We start from the raw sequence: 24,319 nt of genomic DNA, 5'->3' as shown, positions 1-24,319 counted from the left end.
TGATTAAATAAAAGAGTGATACAATATTATGTGTACAGAGTCCCATTTGTTTAATGAGCCAAATTCTGTTCAAGTACTTACCCCAAATCATCTCATTAAATCCTCCATAAGAACTCCAGTACTTTGGCCATCTCATGTGAAGAGTTGACTCATTGGAAAAGACTCTGATGCTGGGAGAGATTGAGGGCAGGAGGAGAAGGGGCCGACAGAGGATGAGATGGCTGGATGGCATCACTAACTCGATGGACATGAGTCTGAGTGAACTCCAGGAGTTGGTGATGGACAGGGAGGCCTGGCGTGCTGTGATTCATGGGGTCTCAAAGAATTGGACTTGACTGAGCAACTGAACTGAACTGAAGAACTTTGGGGGTTTATTATGGGTTTTCATTGAAGGCATCTGAATGTCTCCAAGTTTAGAAGTATAGGCTCTAACCTGGAGATGAGGTTCAGAAATACTTTGTTGTTGGCCTTATTAATTTAATATCTCACAAGGTCAGTTCAGTTCAGTCGCTCAGTCGTGTCCGACTCTTTGCAACCCCATGAATCGCAGCACGCCAGGCCTCCCTGTCCATCACCATCTCCTGGAGTTTACTCAGACTCATGTCGATCGAGTCTGTGATGCCATCCAGCCATTTCATCCTTGGTTGTCCCCTTCTCCTCCTGCCCTCAATCCCTCCCAGCATCAGAGTCTTTTCCAATGAGTCAACTCTTTGCATGAGGTGGCCAAAGTACTGAAGCTTCAGCTTCAGCATCATTCCTTCCAAAGAAATCCCAGGGTTGATCTCCTTCAGAATGGACTGGTTGGATCTCCTTGCAGTCCAAGGGACTCTCAAGAATCTTCTCCAACACCACAGTTCAAAAGCAGCAATTCTTCGGTGCTCAGCCTTCTTCACAGTCCAACTCTCACGTCCATACATGACCACAGGAAAAACCATAGCCTTGACTAGACGGACCTTAGTCGGCAAAGTAATGTCTCTGCTTTTGAATATACTATCTAGGTTGGTCATAACTTTTCTTCCAAGGAGTAAGCGTCTTTTAATTTCATGGCTGCAGTCACCATCTGCAGTGATTTTGGAGCCCCTAAAAATAAAGTCTGACACTGTTTCTACTGTTTCCCCATCTATTTCCCATGAAGTGATGGGACCGGATGGGACCGGATTTTCTGAATGTTGAGCTTTAAGCCAACTTTTTCGCTCTCCTCTTTCACTTTCATCAAGAGGCTTTTTAGCTCCTCTTCACTTTCTGCCATAAGGGTGGTGTCATCTGCATATCTCACAAGGTCAAGTTAGTGAAATCTAGCATTACTGTAACTGGGAAATGTCCTGCTCTGGGAAAACTCCAGATGATTGCCTGGGACTGTTTTTCCTCCTATTTGGAGTTTGCCAGGGAGAAAATTATAAATGAAGGATGACACCTCAATTCCACCTAGAGAGCCCCAGCTTCCCTCCACTCTTTGTGTGCAATTCAAGGTCTATACCCAAGGGTAGGGTGACTTACTACTGGATAATGTTGAGTAAGACAGGATACTAACTGAAGTCAGTTAAATTCCCAGCCCCACTTCTGCAGAGAGCAGCACTCCCTGATGCTTTGGACTCTTGCTCAAATAAACAAGGTCTTTTGTTCTAGTCTTTGTCTCCCCTTCCCTCCCCGAAAATAAGGCCTGCAGCCCACGTGAAACTTGAAAGAGGGTTTGCTGGCGGCAGTCTACTCTCGGGTGTCTACATTCTTGAAAAAGCTCATTTTGTCCAGCATCTTCAAACTCTTGGTAAACCATTCGTGTGGTTTTTGTTGGACTCTTTCTCAGGTGACTGCTTTGTGCCGCCTCTCAATTTACGCTCTAAAAAAAAAGGCAAATCATCCTGGTAAACTCAACCCCAGCATGGCGAGGGAAGAAACACTTGTCCTCTTTTCTGAGTACTCCCGACAGTCCAGAGGGAAGTTGAACTGAGCCTCCTAAAATTCCCTCCTCTCCGGCCCCGGGTGAAGCCCCAGGGCCTTCTACTCCAGGAACAGGAGTGAGAAGGGAGAGGAGGTGGGGCCGGAGAGAGGCAGCGCGCAGCGGTACCCAGTGGTGCTGCGAGACTGCTCCCTCCAGAGTACGTGGCAGTCCCGGTGGACAGAAGGGGAGGGGATTCGGCTTTCTCCTCCCTGTGCAGAGCCTCGGACAGTCCTCCCGGGCGGGAGGGAGGAAGCGCAAGGGGACTGGTGCGCTTTTGGAGTGAAATTTTAGCAGATAAAAGTGGCCTGGCAGCGGTCGGCCTCCGTCCCGCTCTTCCACCCGGGTAACCACAGCAGGTCGCGTCTGCGCTGTACTGCGAGGAGCATTGACTTGTTCGGGCGCGAGGTGACGCGCTGGCCACCCCGCATGCGCAGAGTGAGGAGCCGGCCTCCTGGACTACAGCTCCCAGAGGAGTTTGCCTGCGGCTGCAGGCGTCGAGCCGCCGGCGCCATCTTGAAATCTGATCCTCAATCTCTGAGTCTTTGCGTCAGCCGCGGGCGGCAGCCGGAGGACCGCGAACTCAGCCCGCTGAAAAGGGAGGACATTGAGGACACAGCGGCTGGCGGGAGAGACAGCTGGAGGAGACATGGCAGGTTCTGAGCGCGGCCTGCGCTGCTGTCACTCAGCATCCTCCTGAGGCATTTCCTCGCCCGCCGCCTCCCCGAGGGGCGGGGCTGACCACTCTGGTACCCAGAACCCGCGCGCGGGTGTCAGCGGAGCGCCCCTGCAGAGTGGGCACCCCACCAAGCTGTGCCATGCCAGCCGGAGGCCACCGAGGCGGGAGACGGAACGCAACCAAGCGCCAGTGAGCGATCACCGAACAGCAGCCGCCTCCGGGAAGCTCGGCAACCGCAGGAGGGAAGATGAAGGAGATTTGCAGGATCTGTGCCCGGGAGCTGTGCGGAAACCAGCGGCGCTGGATCTTCCACACGGCGTCCAAGCTCAACCTCCAGGTTCTGTTGTCGCACGTCCTGGGCAAGGATGTCTCCCGCGATGGCAAAGCTGAGTTTGCTTGCAGCAAGTGCGCGTTCATGCTCGATCGGATCTATAGATTCGACACCGTCATTGCCCGGATCGAAGCCCTTTCTATTGAGCGCTTGCAGAAGCTGCTGCTGGAGAAGGACCGCCTCAAGTTCTGCATTGCTAGCATGTATCGGAAGAATAACGATGACCCTGGCGCGGAGACCAAGGCGGGGAATGGAACGGTTGACATTTCCAGCTTACCCGATGTCAGATACTCTGCACTGCTCCAGGAAGACTTTGCCTATTCAGGGTTCGAGTGTTGGGTAGAAAATGAGGATCAGATTCAGGAGCACAGCTGTCAAGCTTCGGAAGGCCCCGGAAATCGACCCAGGAGATGCAGAGGCTGTGCAGCTTTGCGGGTGGCTGATTCTGACTACGAAGCCATTTGTAAGGTACCTCGAAAGGTGGCGAAAAGTATTTCTTGTGGCCCCTCTACCAGATGGTCCACCAGCATTTGCACTGAAGAACCAGCGTTGTCCGAGGTTGGGCCACCGGATTTACCAAATGCGAAGGTACCGCCAGATGGAGAAAGCATGGAGGAAGGGACCCCGGGATCCTCTGTGGAATCTTTGGATGCAAGTATCCAGGCTAGTCCTCCACAACCAAAGGATGAGGAACCTGAGAGAAGTGCAAAAGAACTTGTAAAGTGTGACTGCTGTTCAGATGAACAGGCTCCCCAGCATACGTGTAACCATAAGCTGGAGCTAGCTCTTAGCATGATTAAAGGTCTTGATTATAAGCCCATCCAGAGCCCCCGAGGGAGCAAGCTTCCTATTCCAGTGAAATCCAATCCATCTGGAACCAGGCCTGGCCATATCATGACAGATGGAGTTAGTTCTGGTTTCCTTAACAGGTCTTTGAAACCCCTTTACAAGACACCTGTGAGTTATCCCTTGGAGATTTCAGACCTGCAGGAGCTGTGGGATGATCTCTGTGAAGATTATCTGCCACTTCGGGTCCAGGTATACAAAATGGCTGCATATTGCCTTTCTGATTAAAGTTAGCTGGCTTCAGGCTTCACATGATTTCTATCTAGGGGAAGGTTAATAGTCTAGACTTGAGAAAATTAATCATTGAACCCATTTTTGCTTTACCTTTTGCTTCTGTCCATTTTAATAAATGTGATTCACACAAGTAATTTGCTTTCCACAATGGCCTCTTTATAAGATTATCTGTTGGCTTTCCCACTAATTATCAAAATTGTACATGTTTAAGACAAAGATTCATAATTCATTTTTACCCTAAAAAAATTTTAATCTTATTTCTGGCACTGGAACTCTTTCCTCTCACTTGTCCTACCGCCTCTCTACTTTTGTTTGTTTGTTTTGTTTTCACTTTTAGATTTATGAATATTTTCTTCTGTGAGGGAGTTAGTTCTCAAGTTAGTCCGCCCTAGAGCATTAACCCATTCATCCCCACCTGTGCCTTGAACTGATTAGAGCATAGGGTAAAGGTTTGAGGAGAACCTATTAATCCACCAAAATATTGTAATATGTGGACAACATTTATAATAAATTAAGAGGTCATTTGAGGACTAATGGTGACTTTTTCATAAGAGACTTGGGAATTCAAAATTTAAAATGTTAAGGCAAAACGTGTCTACAGCCAGTTTGTATAATGAGCTCTATGTGAAGATGTTTGGTGTTGAGCAGGACTTCATCCATTATTGGGTGATAGAGTTTTACCTGTTTTACTCGTGAATTTCGTAATGACTGGAAGATGGCAGTTGATCTTACTTTGAGCTGTTCATACCAACCTTTTAAATTCAGTTGTGTACAGGGGCCTGACAGATGCTGTCTTGTTTATACAGCAGCAGTAGTTTCAGTTAACGTTGTGAAACATCTGGCATGTTCTACCTGATATAGATTCTTTAGTGATACTGTTACAGAGGTGGACAATCTAGAAGGTGTTTCTGGAAAGCTTGCTAACCAGTCAACATCATCCCAGAATCTTAGAGCTTCTAAATGAAATTGTTGATTGTCACTTGACAGCTTTGAAAAACAGTTCTATTATGTATAAAATTTGCATCACAATAAGAATATGGGAGAAATATTTTTGAATTTGCACTAACTTGTCAGAAACAGCATTGTTAGGGAAAAGTATGAGTATCCAAAAGTTTAAACTGTGTTTTCATTTCTATAAAATGTTTGGGATGCCCAACACTTGTGTACTTTCCTTTTGCTTCCTTTTCTTTCATTGACCTTCACAGCTAAATTTGAGCTTTCCAGTACAGTATTTCTGTGAGCCAACATAGATGTCACAGATTCATCACAGTGTTTCTGTATTAGGATCTAAAAGTAGTTGGACAGAGTGGATGGGAAATATGACCAATATAGTAGAAATATAGCCCCCTTCAAATATGGCCAATATTGAAGAAAGGTGAAGACTTAGAAAACTGCAGTAAAGCAAAAGATTTTTCCTCCATATTAAATTTAAAATACTCTGTTGGTGCCTGGGCTCAACAAATTTTGGAATTGAGAAGGATTCTAAAGATCATCTCAGGCAGTCTGTCAGTTTAGAGATATGGAAAGCTCATGGTTAAATAACTTAGCTCAAGTGGAGTCAAAAGTTCCTAACCATTCTCATCCAAGACCTTTTTATTCTGTGTATTAAATCACATTGCCTGATGGCATTGCATTAAGTAACTACTTATTTTAAGTGCAGGGCTTTTGTTCTATAACCTGAGGATGTCAGGTGGATTCTTTAGGGATAGACCCTGTGAAGAACTTTGGCATCCTGATGAGCACAGTTAAAATATGGTAATTGTACCTTTAGGTCAAATCCCTTTACTTCACTAAATGTAGACATTAGAAAAAAAAATAGCCCTTTAATACAGCAGTATAAGACTTCTGCTATCACCAGGCTTTACCGTCTTTACTGTTTGTTGAATATTAAAACATGGAGAGGAGAGAGAAAACATTCAGCTTGAAGAATTATGGTATTTGATTGCTAAGCTATTTTCTCCAGTAATTAAGAATGTGGAGGGAAATAGATTAATTAGACATAAAGTGTTTGTAGATAAAATGTGTATTTTGGATTCCAGATCTACTGTCTAAGTCTGGTTGACTTTTATAAGCTTTTTAAGGCCTAGGGTGCTTTATGGCGAAAGCAGAACTAAGTGGGACAAAGGCAGACAGATTTTTGTCTTTCTCTGAACAAGTGTGTATAGAATAGAAGTAAGTGCAAATTATTTTCCTTTAGTTAAATTATACTCCAAATATGAACAAAAGCTCTCCTCTCCTAAAGAGGGAGATTGTTCTGTAAGGGCATTTTGCTTCCTTTGTTTAATCTGGTTACTGTTAAATGTCACCATCAGAATTCCTCCTGGTTGCCTTTCTCCTTTTTCTTTCTTTCCTTCTTTCTTTCTTATTTTAAAGCTAACGAGCAACAGTGTAGTTTTGCTTAATAATTTTCTCATATTGTGCAAACTGATTTATTGCCTCCTACAGAATTTATGTCTAAAGACCCAAGGTTTTTCACTTATTTAAAGAAAGGTTTGAAGCCTTCTTCTGTCTTGTTATTTCCTGAACTAGAAAAGCTATGATAGGAGGGCTGTGGTCCCTTAGTGAACATTATTTCAGTTTTGGCTCATGTGCACATTCCTTTCCTGTAGATTCAAAGAGCAAGAGATCTTTGCTTCAAACCTTGCAATGCCAGAACCTGGCTCTTGTATGAGTGCGATGAATTTATCCCTCTCATAGCTTAGCTACATAACCCAGATCAGGCCCTTTGCAAGATGTAAGCATTAGATGCTGCTGTATCTTCTATTACTAACAATAGGATAGAAAATTATAGCAGTTTGAGCTCTATGACTTGCTGTTATGACTAGGAAAATGCTCTTATGACAAGAAAAATGCTGTTAATCCAGATCAAAATAACTGCCTTTTAGCCGAAAGGTCTTACATTATGCAGCATTAGGCCTGGAAGGAATTTTCTTTTCTGTTGCTGAAAAGCATTTGTCCTGAGTCGAAAGCAACTTAAAATTGTGATTACAACATGATTTTAGTAACTGATACCCTGGAGATTAACACCCATTCAACCAGATCAAGTATTACTGATATCATGCTCTACAAAATCTTCATAGGAGTGATTGGTTTATGTACTTGATACTCACAAGAATTAATTGTCAGCTGTTTACTCAGTGGGCCTTTGATAAACACTCTTTTGGCAGACTTACCTGCAAGGACTTTTTTTTTCCCCTTGAAATTTATAGTAATAAAGTACCAAGAATAAAGAAGAAACAAGCATCTTCCAGCCTTTCGGTCCATATATTACATAGGAGAAGAGGTTTCCTATGAATATGCATGCCAAGATGGGTTCAGATGAGGTCCAGGCTCATTATGTGCTTTTCTGCGGCATTCTTCAAATTTAAAGTTGATGTTGAAATATTTAAATTAAACATCTCCCTTTCTATCCAGCCAGTCTTTTTTCTAAGAGAGCCATTGAGGGATTAAAACATTGGGCTGGAAATTAGAAGACAGGCCTGTTGCTTATTTGCTTTTGTTTCTGTTGTTCACTCTAAGCAAAAATTTTTGGCTCAAGTAATATTCCAGGTGGCTTCCCTTGTGGCTCAGCTGGTAAAGAATCCACCTGCAATGCAGGAGACCTGGGTTTGATCCCTGGGTTGGGAAGATCCCCTGGAGAAGGAAATGGCAACCCACTCCAGGATCCTTGCCTGGAAAATCTCATGGACAGAGGAGCCTGGTGGGTTGCAGTCCATTGGGGTCGCAAAGAGTCAGGCACGACTGAGTGAAAAACACTGCTTACTTAATATTCCAGGCATTATGGTAGGCAGTCGATTTTATAGATATGAAAGAGAAGTTACCATTTTAAGTGCATTCAGCTTAATTGGATCCTATTTCCAATGTAACTTTGGACAAATTATTTGCCTGTTACAAGTCTCCATTTTCTCACATGTGAGTTGAGAGTGGATCAGATGGTTAGTTTATAAAGTGTCCTTCACCGGTCAAGATTCTTTGGTTTGAAGTGACTAAATATGGCTGCCTTCCCTGGCATTTAAAACTTGAAGCTATTTTACTTAATTCTGCTGGTTACAGTTTAAATTTGGAAAGTACTTTAAAATAGATGTTGTTGGAAAGTTGTTTTACACTGAGAAAGTAAGAAGCCAAGTTTTGTAGAGAATGCTTTATTGTTAAGTGATAAAGTTATTTATCAGTAGAATTGTTGTAAAGATCTATTAAAAGAGTTGCCTCTCCTGTGGTGTGACATAATTCACATTGCTTCAGGGCAAGGCTCCCCATTATACCCACAACAACAAATATCTCCATTTTTTCTAGGAATCCTTATCCTTGCTACTTGTCTCTTTCTCCCTCTCCCACTATCCAGGCCTGTTGACTCTACTTTCAAAACATGTTCAAATCTATCCATTTCTCTTTCCCTCCTTTATTACCACTATAATCCAAAGCAGTATTTTCATTCCCATGCAGCAGCCTCCTAGCTGGTCTTCTCATTTCTCCTGATGCTCTCCAACAGTTCAGTTATCATATAGCAACTAGAGTGATCTTTTAAAAATTTAAATATAATTGATTACTTTTCTGTTAAAAACACTGCAGTCCATTCCCATGTCAATGAGAATGAAATGCAGCTTCATTACCTGTGGTGCATAGAAGCTACATCTGATCTGGCCCCGCCTGCCTTCCCACTTCGTCATGTGTCAGCATCGCCTGCGCCCATCGTGCTCTGGCCCTATGTGCTCCAGCAAGGAGACCATTAGCCTTGTGTGGCTATTGACCACATGAAATGTAGCTAGTCCAAATTGAGAGATGCTATGAGTGTACAGTATACCTTTAATTTTAAAGGAACAATGTAAAGAATTAGTATCTTGTTAATTTTCATATTGCATGCATACTTGTGATAATATTTTAAATATAATATATTTGGTCAAAATGTTTCATTGAAGGATTTCCCTGATAACTCAGTTGGTAAAGAATCTGCCTGCAATGCAGGAGACCCCAGTTCGATTCCTGGGTCAGGAAGATCCCCTGGAGAAGGGATAGGCTATACTCCAGATAGCTCACTCCAGTATTCTTGGGCTTCCCTTGTGGCTCATCAAGACCTAAAGAGCCTCTTGATGAAAGTGAAAGAGGAGAGTGAAAAAGTTGGCTTAAAACTCAACATTCAGAAAACTAAGGTCATGGCATTTGGTCCCATCACTTCATGGCAAATAGATGGGGAAACAGTGGAAACAGTGACAGACTTTATTTTGGGGGGTTCCAAAATCACTGCAGATGGCGACTGTAGCCATGAAATTAAAAGACGCTTGCTCCTTGGAAGAAAAGCTATGACCAATCTAGACAGCATATTCAAAAGCAGAGACTACCTTGCCAGCAAAGGTCCATCTAGTCAAAGCTATGGTTTTTCCAGTAGTCATGTATGCATGTGAGAGTTGGACTATAAAGAAAGCTGAGCGCTAAAGAATTGATGCTTTTGAACTGTGGTGTTGGAGAAGACTCTTGAGAGTCCCTTGGACTGCAAGGAGATCCAACCAGCCCATCCTAAAGGAAATCAGTTCTGAATATTCACTGGAAGGACTGATGCTGAAGCTGAAACTCCAATACTTTGGCCACCTGATGTGAAGAACCGACTCATTTGAAAAGATCCTGATGCTGGGAAAAATTGAAGGCGAGAGGAGAGGGACGACAGAGGATGAGATGGTTGGATGGCATCACCGACTCAATGGACATGAGTTTGAGTAAACTCCAGGAGTTGGTGATGGACAGGGAGGCCTAGCATGCTTCAGTCCATGGGGTTGCAAAGAGTCGGGCACGACTGAGCGACTGAACTGCGCTGAACTGTGGCTCAGCTGGTAAAGAATCCACCCGTGATGCGGGAGACCTGGATTTCAATCGCTGGGTTGGGAAGATCCCCTGGAGAAGGAAAGGGCTATCCACTCCAGTATTCTGGCCTAGAGAGTCAATCACAACTGAGTGGCAAAATGTTTTATTAAAATTAACTTTATTTATTTTTACTTTAGTCAATGAAGATACTAGAAAATTTTTAAATTACACATATAGCTCACATTATATTTCTGTTGGAAAGTACTTCTCCATCCACAAAGGCCTTTTTCTTTCCCAGGGTCATATCTACCCTAGGTCTTTTTCTTGAGTTGTTCCTCTGCCTAGATCTTTGCATTGCTGGTTCCTTATCAGATAGATCTTCATTTAAATGCTGTCTGAAAGAGACCTCCCACTGATCAGCCAGTTTAGAGTAACTTAATGACTTTGTCCTGCTTACCTGTTTCCTTGTCACTATCTTTTATCTTGTGTATTTCCTTGTTCTTTTATTCTGTAGCTCCCTACTCGCCCTCCCATAGTGCTTTGCATATTAGGGTACTTCATAGATGTTTTTTTAAAATGATGAACAGCACTGGGAGAATAGAAAAGATTTTTCTTCTGAAATCTTTATTAAGAAAGAAACTGAAAGGCACTCAATTGTGTCTGACTGTGTGACCCCATGGACTGTAACCTGCCAGGCTGCTCTGTCCTTGAAATTCTCCAGGCCAGAATTCTGGAGTGGGTAGCTGTTCCCTTCACAACCCAGGGACTGAAACCAGGTCTCCAGCATTGCAGGCAGATTCTTTACCATCTGAGCCAGGAGGGAAGCCCAGCTTCCAGTCAGTTGCTATCAGGAAGTGGTGTAAGGTCAGCTATAACCCCACAGCCTGGAAGGTGGTAGTCAGAACTTGAACGTGTGAGGTAAAGAAAAAATTAATAGCAGTTACCTTTTTTCTCTTCATAATGGATTTTATTTTCCCTAATTGGGAGTGGGAGAGAAGAGGGGAGGAAGCAGGGAGAGAAAAGGTAGAATTTAATGCTACAGTGAATTGCTAAAGTTTTAATTCTGTATCTTAGCTCATAATGAATATTAGGTCAAGTTCAATAAGTTTATCTTAGTCTGTCTATATTTGATTGTCTCAAATATAAATAGATGTTTTTTTCTCCTAAGTCTTTTTGATGAACTGATATTCCTATAAAACATACCTCCTTCCCAGACCTTATGGATTTTAAATTCTAATTTTTAATTTTTACTTTGAAATAATTTCAAACTTAGAGAAGTCTTAAGAGAAGTACAGAGAACTCCCAAGTTCACCAGTTGCTAATATTTACATAGATTTATCAGTTGCTAATATGTTGCTGCAATTACTTTATCACTCCAACTATCTGTAGACACATTTTTTATTTCTGAATTATTTGAGAATTAGTTGCAGATATAATATATCTTTATGCTCAATAAGCATGTAATTCCTAAAGATAGCATAACAACAATTCAGTTTAGGAAATTTAGTATTGATTAAATACCATTATCTAATATATGCTTCATATTTGAAATCTACTCATTTTTCTAATAATGTGAAATAGGCATACAATAAGGAGGGTAGTTGAGCTATAGCTTTTTCTCCCCTAGGGATGGTAGAAATTTGATCTTTTGAATTCCCTGATTGAAAATAGAATATAGCAAATATTTGGTCATCATGAGTGTTTTTTAAAATCCTCCCTTCTTTTTAATTTCTGAATTACTTGCTTTGAGTAGTGTGTGTGTAGGTTCATACAGAAAGGTAGGAATGGTAGCTTGGGAGTAAGTGACTTGATAAGTCATAATAAGGAACAGAACTTTTCCTTGTCTTCAATTCATACCGATGATCTATTCAGCAGCCGTAATTTTCTAAGTCTCTGGCAAAAGAGGCCAAAAACATTTGAAGATAAAATTTATTGTCAGGTACACTTAACTTGGCTTGTGCTTCTTCCTAGCCCGTGACTGAAGACTTACTCAAACAACAGAAGTTGAATTCAAATGAGACTGGTACAACTCAGCAGTCTGTATCTGATTCCCATCTGGAAGAACTCCAGGAAAAAATCCAGCAAACAGAGACCACCAATAAGGTATGATCAAAACCATGCCCTTGGGGATCACAGGGTTTCTTTATATTCTTAGAAGTGTAGCTCTTTCCTTTCTGTCTCAAGTGTTTTAGTCTGTTCTGCACAGATCAGAATTTCTGCTGTCTTTTAGGTCTGAAATTAAAACTTGAATATGGTTTTTAACTGTATAAGGTACTGAGACAAGAAGTTTATGCTTTTGATTTAACTTTTGACCTTTATGTAGCCCATGGGTTTTAACATCTGCTTAGAAGAAAATTCCCACAATTTGGGATGCAGCACTCCTTGCTTGTACCCTTGTTGTGTCCTGTCATGTAGTAGATAGCAAAAGCTCCTTGGTCCTTGTATAAAGGCTCCTTAGTGACTCATATGGACAAGTACCCCCAGTACGGCTGCTGTCGCACAGAAAGCACAGCTCATGAGAGTTGAAGCAATTGAGTATTGAAGGAAATATTTCATATCTCCTGTTACTTTGTCTTGCTGATTGACTTAAGACTTTAATGGTTACACTGTGTGGGGGAAAATAGCAATGTAACATCCCCTAAGAAATCCTTTAAACCTAGATTTGAGGACAGGTTTCATGGTTGCATTTGAGAGTAAAAGAGATCATTGACCTACCAAACTGTTTTTCTTCACTGAATTCAGATTCTTCAAGAAAAACTGAATGAAATGAGCTATGAACTGAAGTCTGCTCAGGAGTCATCTCAGAAGCAAGATGATACAATTCAAAACCTCAAGGAAATTCTGAAAAGCAGGGAAAGTGAGGTAAAATGTTTGGCAATCGTGGACCTATGAGGAAATGGTTTTTCCCGTCAAAGTAGACAAGTATCCTATAATCTGTAGAAATGGATATTTTCAGCCTAACAGATCGTAGAGAAATTGTAGTGTCATCTAGATTGGTATTTTGGAATAGTCCTGCTACAAAAATCTGTATAGGTGAGATAATAAGATAATGGAGTTTATACTTAGTTTGCTAACATGTTTGGTACCCCCTCTCTCGTTTGCAGACCGAGGAGTTGTACCAGGTGATTGAAGGTCAAAACGACACAATGGCTAAGCTTCGAGAAATGCTGCACCAGAGTCAGCTTAAACAGCTTCATGTATGTGAGGGTCACCCAGGACAGGAGGCGTCACTTGAGGATGTGCCGCTCTCAGCCACGGTCTTGATCTCGTTGGTCTTCTTGGCTGCTCAGTGCCGGCCCTTCTTGTGACGATGCGTTTCACTCTCTTTTCAGCACTCAGAGGGTACTTCCCCAGCTCAGCAACAGGTGGCTCTGCTTGATCTTCAAAGTGCTTTATTCTGCAGCCAGCTTGAAATACAGAAGCTCCAGAGGGCAGTACGACAAAAAGAACGGCAGCTGGCTGATGCTAGACGATGTGTGCGGTTTGTAGAGGCTGCAGCACAGGAGAGAGAGCAGCAGAAAGAGGCTTCTTGGAAACATAACCAAGTAAATGATTAATCATTGTGTGGCAGTGTGTAAAGGTGAACTTTGCCCTGGTAATAACTTTTTATGAGGATAGCTTGTGTTGAACGTACTTAATCTAAGTAATTCAGTTCAACGGGCTGTGTTCTGGAAATACAAGAGTGACTATCACAGGCGCTTTCCTCCTCCGTTACTTGTAATATAGTATGAGAGACAGTCATGGAGACAGTATTTCAGTGTGGTAAATACTGTAGAAGAGACATAGGCATCCCATGGGAATATATAGTGTGGTAAATACTGTAGAGGAAGCATAAGGATCCTATAGGAATATATAGGGAGAGCTGGGGGAGCCAGGGAAAGCTTCACGAAGGAACATTGTCTAAGATTATTCTTCAAGGGTGGGTAAAAGTCAGTGAGACAGAAAAGCCGGAAGACCAACCAAGTGAGAGGAATGGCATGCCATGTGTGCTTTTTTTAAAAATTAAAACATATAATTCTTAAATAGTTTCTTGTTAGCTTGGAAAAAATGCTCCCAGTTCTTTTTTAAGAATTAAAAGGATGGGTAATAATCGTGTATCCTTGAGCTTATTGGTAAAATAAAGATCCACGTTTACCCTGGAACCAAATCCCACTTAGTGCTGATGTAGATAGATCACTTTTAAGTCAAAAAGTAAGTATTGAATCATAGTATTAATACTCCCATCCACAGTTCCCATAGTTTCCCTCATCCTATTTGACCCTTGTAGTATTTCTTTCGTAATTTTAAGAATGGCACTTTTTGCTACTTTATTTTTTTGTTCTCTATGCCTTGAAAGTTTTAAGGCCTCCGTATCTAATGACCATGTGAAAATTTTAGATTATTTGAGAAAGGGAATCTGTTTAATTCAGGAATTGCGAAAAGCCCTACAGCAGCTACAAGGAGAACTTCAGAGTAAGAGCCAACAGCTTCATACCCTGGAGGCTGAAAAATATACTGAGATTCGCACCCAAGAGCAGCACATTCAGCACCTCCACCACAGTCTGAGTCATAAAGAGCAGCTGCTTCAGGTGAGTCCACAGAATGATTCAGCTGAAACTGGGTTCACGGGACACGGGCATTTATGCTCATATCATCTCAGAGTGTCCACTTGTGTTGAGTACCTGCTACGTGGAGAACGTTGAGGTGTGGGGACCAGGAGGATTTAAAAGAAATAGAAAGTAAATCCGTGCGTGAACCAAGATGATAACCAGCAAGTGTAGAAAAATAAGAACTACAGACCTGAAAGACTTAAGCAGTAAATGTTCAGCCAATAGTTATTAAGCATCTCTGTGAGTCAGATACCAGGCCAGGAATGGGGAAGATGAAGAGAAGATATGTCTTCTGCTCCCACTGAAGACTTCTATATATCCAGTTATTTAGGTGATAAAATGTAAGTTATAGGGGAAAAAATGGAAGACTGAGGAAGAGAGTGGTCAGTTCTACTACCTACTCTAAGATTCAGTCACATTGAATACTTTATACTTCACTGACCGTATGATTTTTTTTCATAATACGCATACATATATTATACCTACATTTTTTTCTCTGACAGAAATACCCTACACAGCCTCTTGGGAAACTCCTAGTGCTTGCTTTAAGAGCAAATGTAACCTCCTTCATGCGAACTTTAGTGACACCTTCAGGCAGAGTTAGACAATGCGTCCTGTGTTCCCCCAGAAGATGTGTTTATGTATACTCACATATATATGATGCGGAATTGTTAGCACTTTGTGTGTCTGTTATCTCTGCTAAACTGTGTTCCCCTGGAGAGTGATCACATTGTGTTTTTTAGCCTGAGACACTAACAGATTGCTTGACACAGTGTAGGAATTCAGTTAATACTAAGTAAAACGAATAAAGGAAATTATTTCTTGGTCCTGTTAGGAATTTCGGGAGCTCCTGCAGTACCGAAATAACTCGGACAAAACCCTTGAAGCAAATGAAATGTTGCTTGAGAAACTTAGGCAAAGAGTACAAGATAGAGACGTTGCCCTAGAGGTATGTTCCATAATTCTGCTCACGATGCTATGGGTTATTCTGTCCCCAGAGGGACTGTAGAAATGTGTGTTAACTGAATTTGCTGCTTTTTGGAGTTGGTTTTCTATTCTTTTATATTTGGAATCTTATTGAATAAGCGTAATCAGAATAATGGCTCTTACGGAGCTTTGGGATGCTTACTGCTTGCAGCGGGCTATAGATGAAAAGTTCTCCAGCCTAGAAGAAAAGGAAAAAGAACTGCGTCAACTTCATCTTGCCATGAGAGAGCGAGATCACGACTTAGAGAGGCTGCGCGGTATCCTCTCCTCCAATGAAGCTACCATGCAGGTGAGAGCGGACTCCGTCCTGACTTGGCATCCCTCTCCCACTCGGATTCTAAGCCGGAAGCATCACCCCTTCCATCGTTTGCTGAAAATCAGGATATTCGCTTTATATATTAAAAAATGCAAAACCAAACAAAAATAGCAGTCATTAGTTCTGTTATCATAGACTATGGAGTGAGAAGTTTTAGCACTTCTAGTATGAACTTTGTAGGACAGGGCAGTGAATACGGATTCATAGTTCTAATTTATTTCTAATCCTTGTCAGTGTTTCTATGCTTTTATAGAACCATTGCTCAGATGCAACTATTATATTGTATTTTTCTCATTAATATTATATACATGTCTATGTATAACCACAGTCAAGAGTTCTTATTTCTCTTATTAATATTTACTCTCAGCTATTTTTGTATATTTCTTTTAGATCTTTAATATCTAACCATCTGGAACTTCTTGAAAAAGTTCTTCACTTCCTCCAAAATACTTTATTTAGGACATACATGATCTCTCTCTCTCCAAACTAGATAAGAGTTTCTAATAACAAAAAATAGACTAATATGGCATTGTTAGATTAGATACAAAGTTTTTCCTTTTGCAAAACAAATCGATAAGATAATATAGGAGATAGTGTAAAGGTGGGTCAGGTCTGTTCGTGCTGAGGAGCGTGGGGTGGCTCTTTGACTTAGCAACTGCTGTCTCTATGACTGTAGAGTATGCAGAGTCTCCTGAGGTCCAAAGGCCTGGAAGTGGAACAGTTGTCTGCCACCTGTCAGAACCTCCAGTGGCTGAAAGGAGAAATGGAAACCAAATTTAGCCGTTGGCAGAAGGAGCAAGAAAGCATCATTCAGCAGCTACAGACATCTCTGCATGACAGGAACAAAGAAGTAGAGGCAAGTATTTAGTTAACTTACGGGCAGTCGGTTTAATGATGACATAATCTCAGTCTTGGATTAGGACTCTTGAGCTCTGAGAGGCTGGTGACCCAAGTGTTTAATTCCATCCTGTGCCTGGGCAGGTCATTGGCTTTCATGGGGATTTTTTCCCTACACCTCTAAACTCAAGGGGACAATTATCTTTCTCAAAGAAGTTATGTGAGAATTAATGAGATCTAAAAAATACACCCACAGTATGATAAGTAACCTCTGTTATGGTGCATATGCTGTGTCAGGCACTATTTTAAGAGCTTACTGCTACTGCTTAGTTGCTTCGCTCATGTCTGACTCTTTGCAACCCTATGGGCTATAGCCCACCAGGCTCCTCTGGCCATGGGATTCTCCAGGCAAGAATACTGGAGTGGGTTGCCATGCCCTCCTCCAGGGGATCTTTCCCACCCAAGGATCAAACCCTGATCTCCTGCATTGCAGGCAGAGTCTTTACCACTGAGCCACCAGGGAAGCCCCGTTTTAAGAGCTTAATGGATATTAATTCACTGAATCCTTACAAACCTGTGAGGTACATACTGTTATTCCTCTTTTACAGTCAAGGGAACAGACTTCTGAAGTGAATTAACTTGTCTAAAGTGACATAGCTAATAAGTGGTATAACCAGTGTGCAACCCAGATGGTGTGGCTCCACAGTTTTAACTACCATGTATTACCTCCTAGTGTAGACTTGGGAGCTACATCACCGTGCTTATAAAAACAGCGCTTGTTGTTTTTTGCAGTTTATCATTGTGTGTTCCCCTATAAAGTTAAACTGGGGAGAAAATAAATGAACTGAGTGCCCTTTTATCCCCATCTAATATTATTACATGACCTGAGGATATAAGGAAAGGGCTTATTTTAGAAAACAACATGTAAGTTGCCATTCTAAGTTTTTTTTTTCTGTATTATTAATGTTCATTCCCTGAGTGTGTATTGACAGTCTTTTATGTGCAAGGCCTGTGCTAGATCTGGGGCAACAAAAATGAGTAAAACATCATACTTGCTGTCTCTTCTGTGATAGATTCTTTTAAGCCCTTTGATGTGTATTAGAGGTAATTCTTTCCTCCAGAACTTACACTCTCTCTCCTGTATTAGGATCTTACCGCAACATTGCTCTGCAGACTTGGACCAGGGCAGAGTGAGAGAGCTGAGGAGCTGTGCCAGCGTCTACAGCGGAAAGAACAGATGCTGCAGGACCTTCTGAGTGATAGGAACAAGCAAGTGGTGGAATATGAAATGGAGATTCAGGGCCTGCTTCAGTCCATGAGCACCAGAGAGCAGGAGAGCCGAGTAAGGACTAATGCACAGGCTGGGAGAGAATCGCCCTGCACATTTATAGTCCACACTACAGAAAGCATTAGACCCTTGTTACTTATAAAATTTGTGTTGTCTTAAGTCCATTCTATTAGCTGTTTTTCCTCAGCCTATTGACTCTATAGTTTTACATGAATCATCAAGTGAAAGTCACTCAGTCGTATCTAACTCTGACCCCATGGACTATACAGCCCTTGGAATTCTTCAGCCAGAATACTGGAGTGGGTAGCCATTCCCTTTTTCAGGGGATCTTCCCAACTCAGGGATCAAAACCATGTCTCCTGCATTGCAGGTGGATTCTTTTACCAGCTGAGCCACCAGGGACGCCCATAGGAACTATTTCTAGAACACTTTGCTTTTGGAGGATGCCTAAATAATACATATCCCCACTCATTAAGTTCATTATGTATTGGTAACATTTTACTTTCCTTAATTTTCTGATCATTTTGACTGAAAGGAATATGGGGTTCTGGAGTGTTTTGATTTCGATTCTAAATTATCAAGACTTGAGTGATATTTTGTTTCTACCCAAGATATGAGAAAGCTTATTCTTTGTACATTTTGTCTTAATTCATGTAAAATCTGAGTTATCTTAAGAGGGAAGAAAAGATTTTTTTCAAAGCTGTGATGAGAATAAATAATCTCACAGTAATATGGGATATAGATAGTAATTTCAAAATAACAATGCACAGATATTTCAAAAGCAAATTCTTAATTTATCTTCATTTCCATATGTCTTTCTCCTAAAGGCTAGAGTCTGGTATAGTTGGCTTGTGCTACGTTTCAGGGACCAGTCACTCAGAATTCCCCTTAGTCAGTTTTCAGAGGGAAATAGATTCTTATCATTTGCCTATGTTATTTGACCGTAATAGTCTCTAATGCTTCCTTATAGTATGGAATGGTTATATTCCACTCATCCAGTTCTCAGGCCCACTGAAGTAAATACACATTTTGTTAGAAACGTGCTGCTTTGTGCTGCAGAAACTGCTTTTAGAATGGCCTAACAATTATTGTAAATTATTTAAAAATTTAGCAGGAGACTAATGAGTCTTTGAGTTTTCTTTTTCACCCTTTTATCTTATTATACTTAATATACACTTTGTCTTATTACACTTAATACACACTTAATATACACATATATGTTGTGTATGTGTTGGTAATAAAATAAGGGAATCTAAGAGATGCCTGAAATTACAAAAATCTTCAGCTCAAAGAAGAGTAGTGATTGTATTCTTCCAGATGTGCTTCTTGAATTTTACATGCAGAACAATCCCTCAAATAGCTTTTAAAAAACATAGCCTCAAAAATCTGCATTTCTTACCAGCTTCCAGATGATGGTGATGCTGCTGGTCCGTGAACCACACTTGGAGGAGTGGTGCTAAAAGCAGCATTACTAGAAAAAGAGTCAAGCCAGTTAGAGCATATGTCTGACACAAGATATCTTGTGTATTATTTACTCTGTTTCTTCCCATAATCTAACAGATTTTTATGAGGGCAAATTAATAATGTACTGTTACCTCTAAGATGGTTATGTCCAAATCCCTAAAGAGTCTGAATTTTCCATGCTAAAACTAGAGGGTTATTCTTTTATTTCTCTTAGAAGTTATGACGAGGGCTCAGCTTCTTATTTAAAATAGTAGTAATTCTTACCAGAGATAGTTGATGCTAATCTGACATATCCATCATCTTACATTCTTAGTAATTTTAGTTTTACTTTATTATTTCTGGATTTTCTGATTAAATGCAGACTTTCTATGTGATGTGCATGCTAAGTTGCTTCAGTTGTGTCTGACTCTTTGTGACCCTGTTGACTGTAGGCCACCAGGCTCCTCTGTCCATATGGATTCTCCAGGCTGGAACACCGGAGTGGGTTGCCATGCCCTCCTCCAGGGCATCTTCCCAACCCAGAGATCGAACCCATGTCTCTTATGTCTCCTGCGTTGGCGGGCAGGTTCTTTATCAATTTTTTCCTTATTGTGCCATCATGTGTCTTAGTAAACTATGGGATTTGAAATGGAATAAACTGGTGTGATTTTGAGGTCCAGATTCTCCTGGTCATGTGGTCTGATAAAAATGTTTCTGTGTGATTCATTCAATATCTAGGTCTTGAGTGCCTATGTATTGAGTGCCTTCTATGGGCCAGACTCTGTTCTGGGAGCTTGGGATTCAGCACTGAATAAAATATCACAGTGCTTGCTCTTAAAAAACTTTCATCCAGTTGCAGGTGTTGGGGGAGAGAGAGACAATAAGTGCAATGTAAAAAAAAATGTAGCAGGTCAGCAGAAATTGGGAGTAGAGATGAGCTTGCTGCATTTAGGTAGGAAATGCAGAAAAGGCCAATCTGAAAAGTTGAAATTTGGCAAAGACCTTGAAAAAGGAAATGGCAACCCATTCCAGTATTCTTTCCTGGAGAATTCCATGAACAGAGGAGCCTGATGGGCTACAGTTCATGGAGTCACAAAGAGTCAGACACAACTGAGTGACTGACACTTTCCTAGACACTTTAAGGGAGCAAACCATGCAAATGACAAATGTTTGAGCAAAGACCATCCATGCCAAAGGCACATGTATCCCCAAGTAAAGAAAGACATCAGTTACCCAGTTCAGTACGTTACTAGCCTGGCTTTTCTGGCAGAACCTATTTCAGATTAGTTTATCTATGATAGACATGTTGCGTTCTGTTTTTCCGGTTTTCTGTGTATGAGACTTTCTTTCCACTGCTTGACTGTTTTTTCCTGTGAAATTAAAGTAAGGAAATGATTTCTTAGAGCCCCACTAACTTTTTTTTAAATGCTTTTAACAAATGACATCAGAACACAAATTTTGTTTTATTAGAGTCTCTCTCTCATGTTGTGTGTGATTTCCTTACTAGGCTGCTGCAGAAAAGATGGTACAAGCTCTAATGGAAAGAAATTCAGAATTACAGGCCCTGCGCCAATATTTAGGAGGGAAAGATTTCATGATGTCCCAAGCACCCCTCTCTAACCGACCAGCTGAAGTTACCTCCATCAGCCCCCATCTTGAAGAGCAAACTGGTCAAGTAAGAACTATAGACTTGTATAGATGTTTATGCCAGCTGCATTTTCTTTTTATATCTGAGGCATAAGTATGATACTTTTAATACCAAGTTGTGTGAGGATGTTCCAAGTCCTGTCATTGTGATCATGGTTTCTGTATCTTCCTAAATCCCCTGACTCTTCCAATTTTTAGGGTTCACTGCATATACCCTCCAGAGATGAGAGCACTTCATTGACTGCCAAAGGGGATGCTGCCGTACCCAGGTCCTCGTTAGGTAAGTATCAAATTTTATTTCAGTAAGGAATCTCTGTCTTTCCTTCTTGTAACACTCTGTTAACAGATTTGGCCAAGACTCTCTTTCTCTTCCTACCTTAATGGAAAAAATAAGCTTGGATTCCACTGAAAGACTGAAGAGATGTCTATTCTAGGGAGAACTGACTTTACCTTACATTGAATTAAAGCTATTGTTCTGGCTATATGATTTGGCCCAAAGAAGCTGCATCCTAATTTTCCTTTTCAGATAGCTTTGCAGGGACTCAAGAATGCAGGAGGCAGTGTTTTCAAACCTGCCCGGCAGGACCATGGGGCTGATACCTTCTCCTGAGTATCTTTGAAGCAAGCTGAGGCTACTTACTGTACCTAGACATAAGCTACGTTACAGTATTAGGAAGAATAGGCAGTGTACATTGAGTCATTTGCCAAGCTCTGCCCCATCCAAGAGGTGGTTGTAGGCCTTGAACTCCATAAAAGTAACGGAATTATATGTGAGGTGTAAGCAAAACTCAAAATGAATGCCTTAGATTAGTCTCAGAGACCAAAATATTAGGATCTGGAGAAGTGTTACAGAAACAGGGGCTCACCATGATTAGTGACTTGGTGACTATAGTGCTGATAGAGTGTTGTGGACTTGAGGAATTAACTTACAGTTTTTTAAATGATTTTCAGAATGTAAAAACTTTGTGTCTGTTTTATAGTATAGGGCATTGTGGAATTCATAGGTAAGCTGTGCAAGTAATCATTTTTTAGTGGGAAACTTTATTCTAGTCAAAGAGTAAAGATGCTGGATTTGTTTAATTTACTCCCTATTTACCTTTTTTAAAAAGCATCTTTCCCCAATTTATTTTGTAAATTTCAAACCTATATGAAAGTGGCAAAAATGGTACAGTGAATACCCATGTACATTTTTATTAAGATTCACCAACTGTTAAAATTTTGCCACTTTTGCATTATTTCTTGCATGTATGTGCGTGTACACACAGATGTAATGTTTTTTTCTGAACCATTTAAAAATTACAAAGATCATGTCACTTCATCCCTACATACTTCATTAAACAAGAGCAACCTCCTGGGTAACTACAATTACCATGTTCAGTCAGTGTAGCTTTAACGTAGTCCTACATCTACTGTACAGTCTGTTTTCAGAGTTTCCGTTGTCCCTGTAATGCTCTTTGATAGCTGGTTGTTTTCTTCCCTCCCTACTGTCATGGTTCTTCAGTCTCCTTTAACCTAGAACCATTTTCTAGCCTCTTTTGTCTTTTTTTGGTATTAGCAGTTTTTTCAATTAAAGTGTAGTTGATTTATAATGTTGTGTTTGTCCCCAGTGTACAGCAAAGTGATTCTGTTGTATACATCTTTCTCCGATTCTTTTGCATTATGGTTTACTACAGGTTATTGAATACAGCTCCCTTTGCCATACAGTAGGACCTTGTTGTTTATCCATTCTGTATATAATAGTTTGCATCTGCCAGCCCCCAATTCCCAATCCAGCCCTCCACCATCCCCGCTTGGCAGCCACAAGTCTGTTCTCTGACACTGGCTGTTTAGTTTCATTCATTTTGTTAGTATTCAGTTTTGGCTTTTTCTTCCTCATTATTGTTGAACTAACTTTACCCATTAATAATAAAACATTAAAATGGTTCAGAGCTCAAAAATATAGAAAAGTGTAATCAGAAGTCCCATCTACTTCTCTGTCCTTTCTCTCCTGTTTTCACTCATCCTCTGAAGGCAACTGGTTTTATTTCTGAGGTATCCTGCCTGTGTTTCTTTTTACAGAAGTAAGCAGATTAATCCTATGTGTATATGTAATATGCATGTGTCCCCTTTTCCTAACATAAAACATACTCCGTAGATGTATTCTTTTCTAAACAGCTTGTTGTACTTAATATCTTAGAAATCACTCCATGTCAGTTCATAAGGATATTCCTCATTCTTTTTTAAAGCTATATATAGAGCTTCATTGTGTGGATATACTGTACATATTCAGTCTTTTTATAGGCTTATAGATGGATTGCAGTGTTTTGTTATTACAAATAATGCTGCAAAGAACATCCTGTGTATATATGTTTTGTTGTTATTGGATTGTATCTTAGAATAAATTTCTCAGAAATAAGGCAGCACAGATCATATTATGTTGATACTGGTTGTAAGTAGCACTATGTATTCATCTTTAGGAGACTTGGATACAGTTGTGGGGCTGGAAAAAGAACTGAGTAATGCCAAAGAGGAACTTGAGCTCATGGCTAAAAAAGAGAGAGAAAGTCGGGTGAGTTTTCTAGTTAAGTCTAATTTCTAAGTTCCTATTTTTTTCTCAAAAGAGTTTTTAAGTATTCAAGAGGGAGAGAACATATGTGTACCTACGGCTGATTCATGTTAATGTATTATAGAATCCAACACAACATTGTAAAGCAATCATCCTCCAATTAAAGGTAAATAAATTTTTTAAAAAACTTTTTTAAAAAAGGAAAGAGTAAAATTCTCCAAGTATAATATCTGGGTCCAAATCCAAGTTGAGCCTTTTTTCTTTCTAGAGAAAAGTAGAAATTGCTTTATATTACATTATCTCATCAAGATGCTCTTGTTTTTAATAAATGAGGATTATTAAAACTTTTTAAGTGCTGAAAGAACACAGTTTTCTTTACCCATGTCTAACTGGAATAAAATAATTATAGAGGACTTGTGAAAAAAATGAAGTGCTATATAATTGTTGCTTATAATTATGACAGATCCATGAAATTAGTTTTAGAAACATAGAACAAGAGACATTCAAGAAAGATCCATAATGTTTATTGAGAACTTGCTGTATGTTATGCACTGCACTGGGCATTTAAATTCGCACTAATACTTACAACTCTGCAAAGTAGGTTAGTGTTGGCCCTATTTTATAGAAGAAGAAGCTGAAACACTGTTTTAAAAGATGAAGGAGAGGAATTGTTATGTGACTATAAAATACTAAAGCTACGGTTTAAGCTCAGGTCTTCTGTGACTCAGCATGCTTCCTCAGAAGTCCTTTCCTGGAGCAGATAATTTTTCCCATCCATATGCTCTATTTCTAGCGACAGTTTTCATCATTTGCTTAGAAGAGGCCTCTTAGCCTTACAGAATCCCTTC

General features: G+C 40.6%; 1 protein-coding gene across 14 annotated transcripts in view; it reads left to right on the top strand.

Annotated features, from left to right (window-relative positions):
• Positions 1 to 24,319, top strand: part of PDE4DIP (phosphodiesterase 4D interacting protein) — a 240,281-nt gene that overhangs the window by 156,023 nt on the left and 59,939 nt on the right. For 9 of the 14 annotated variants that reach the window (XM_068966238.1, XM_068966236.1, XM_068966239.1 and 6 more), the window contains 12 exons: positions 11,791 to 11,922; positions 12,562 to 12,681; positions 12,924 to 13,016; positions 13,152 to 13,364; positions 14,229 to 14,387; positions 15,244 to 15,357; positions 15,547 to 15,684; positions 16,388 to 16,567; positions 17,696 to 17,890; positions 20,787 to 20,954; positions 21,125 to 21,206; positions 23,383 to 23,474. In XM_068966238.1, coding sequence (XP_068822339.1) covers positions 11,791 to 11,922; positions 12,562 to 12,681; positions 12,924 to 13,016; positions 13,152 to 13,364; positions 14,229 to 14,387; positions 15,244 to 15,357; positions 15,547 to 15,684; positions 16,388 to 16,567; positions 17,696 to 17,890; positions 20,787 to 20,954; positions 21,125 to 21,206; positions 23,383 to 23,474 — 1,686 coding nt within the window. Of the gene's footprint in view, positions 1 to 2,552; positions 3,985 to 11,790; positions 11,923 to 12,561; positions 12,682 to 12,923; positions 13,017 to 13,151; positions 13,365 to 14,228; positions 14,388 to 15,243; positions 15,358 to 15,546; positions 15,685 to 16,387; positions 16,568 to 17,695; positions 17,891 to 20,786; positions 20,955 to 21,124; positions 21,207 to 23,382; positions 23,475 to 24,319 lie in introns of those variants that run through there. The other 5 variants (XM_068966232.1, XM_068966230.1, XM_068966242.1 and 2 more) reach the window with 1 other exon arrangement.

The sequence above is a fragment of the Capricornis sumatraensis genome, chromosome 2, assembly GCF_032405125.1.
Source record: "Capricornis sumatraensis isolate serow.1 chromosome 2, serow.2, whole genome shotgun sequence".
Lineage (NCBI taxonomy): Eukaryota > Metazoa > Chordata > Mammalia > Artiodactyla > Bovidae > Capricornis > Capricornis sumatraensis.
This window is presented reverse-complemented; position numbering and strand designations above follow the sequence as displayed.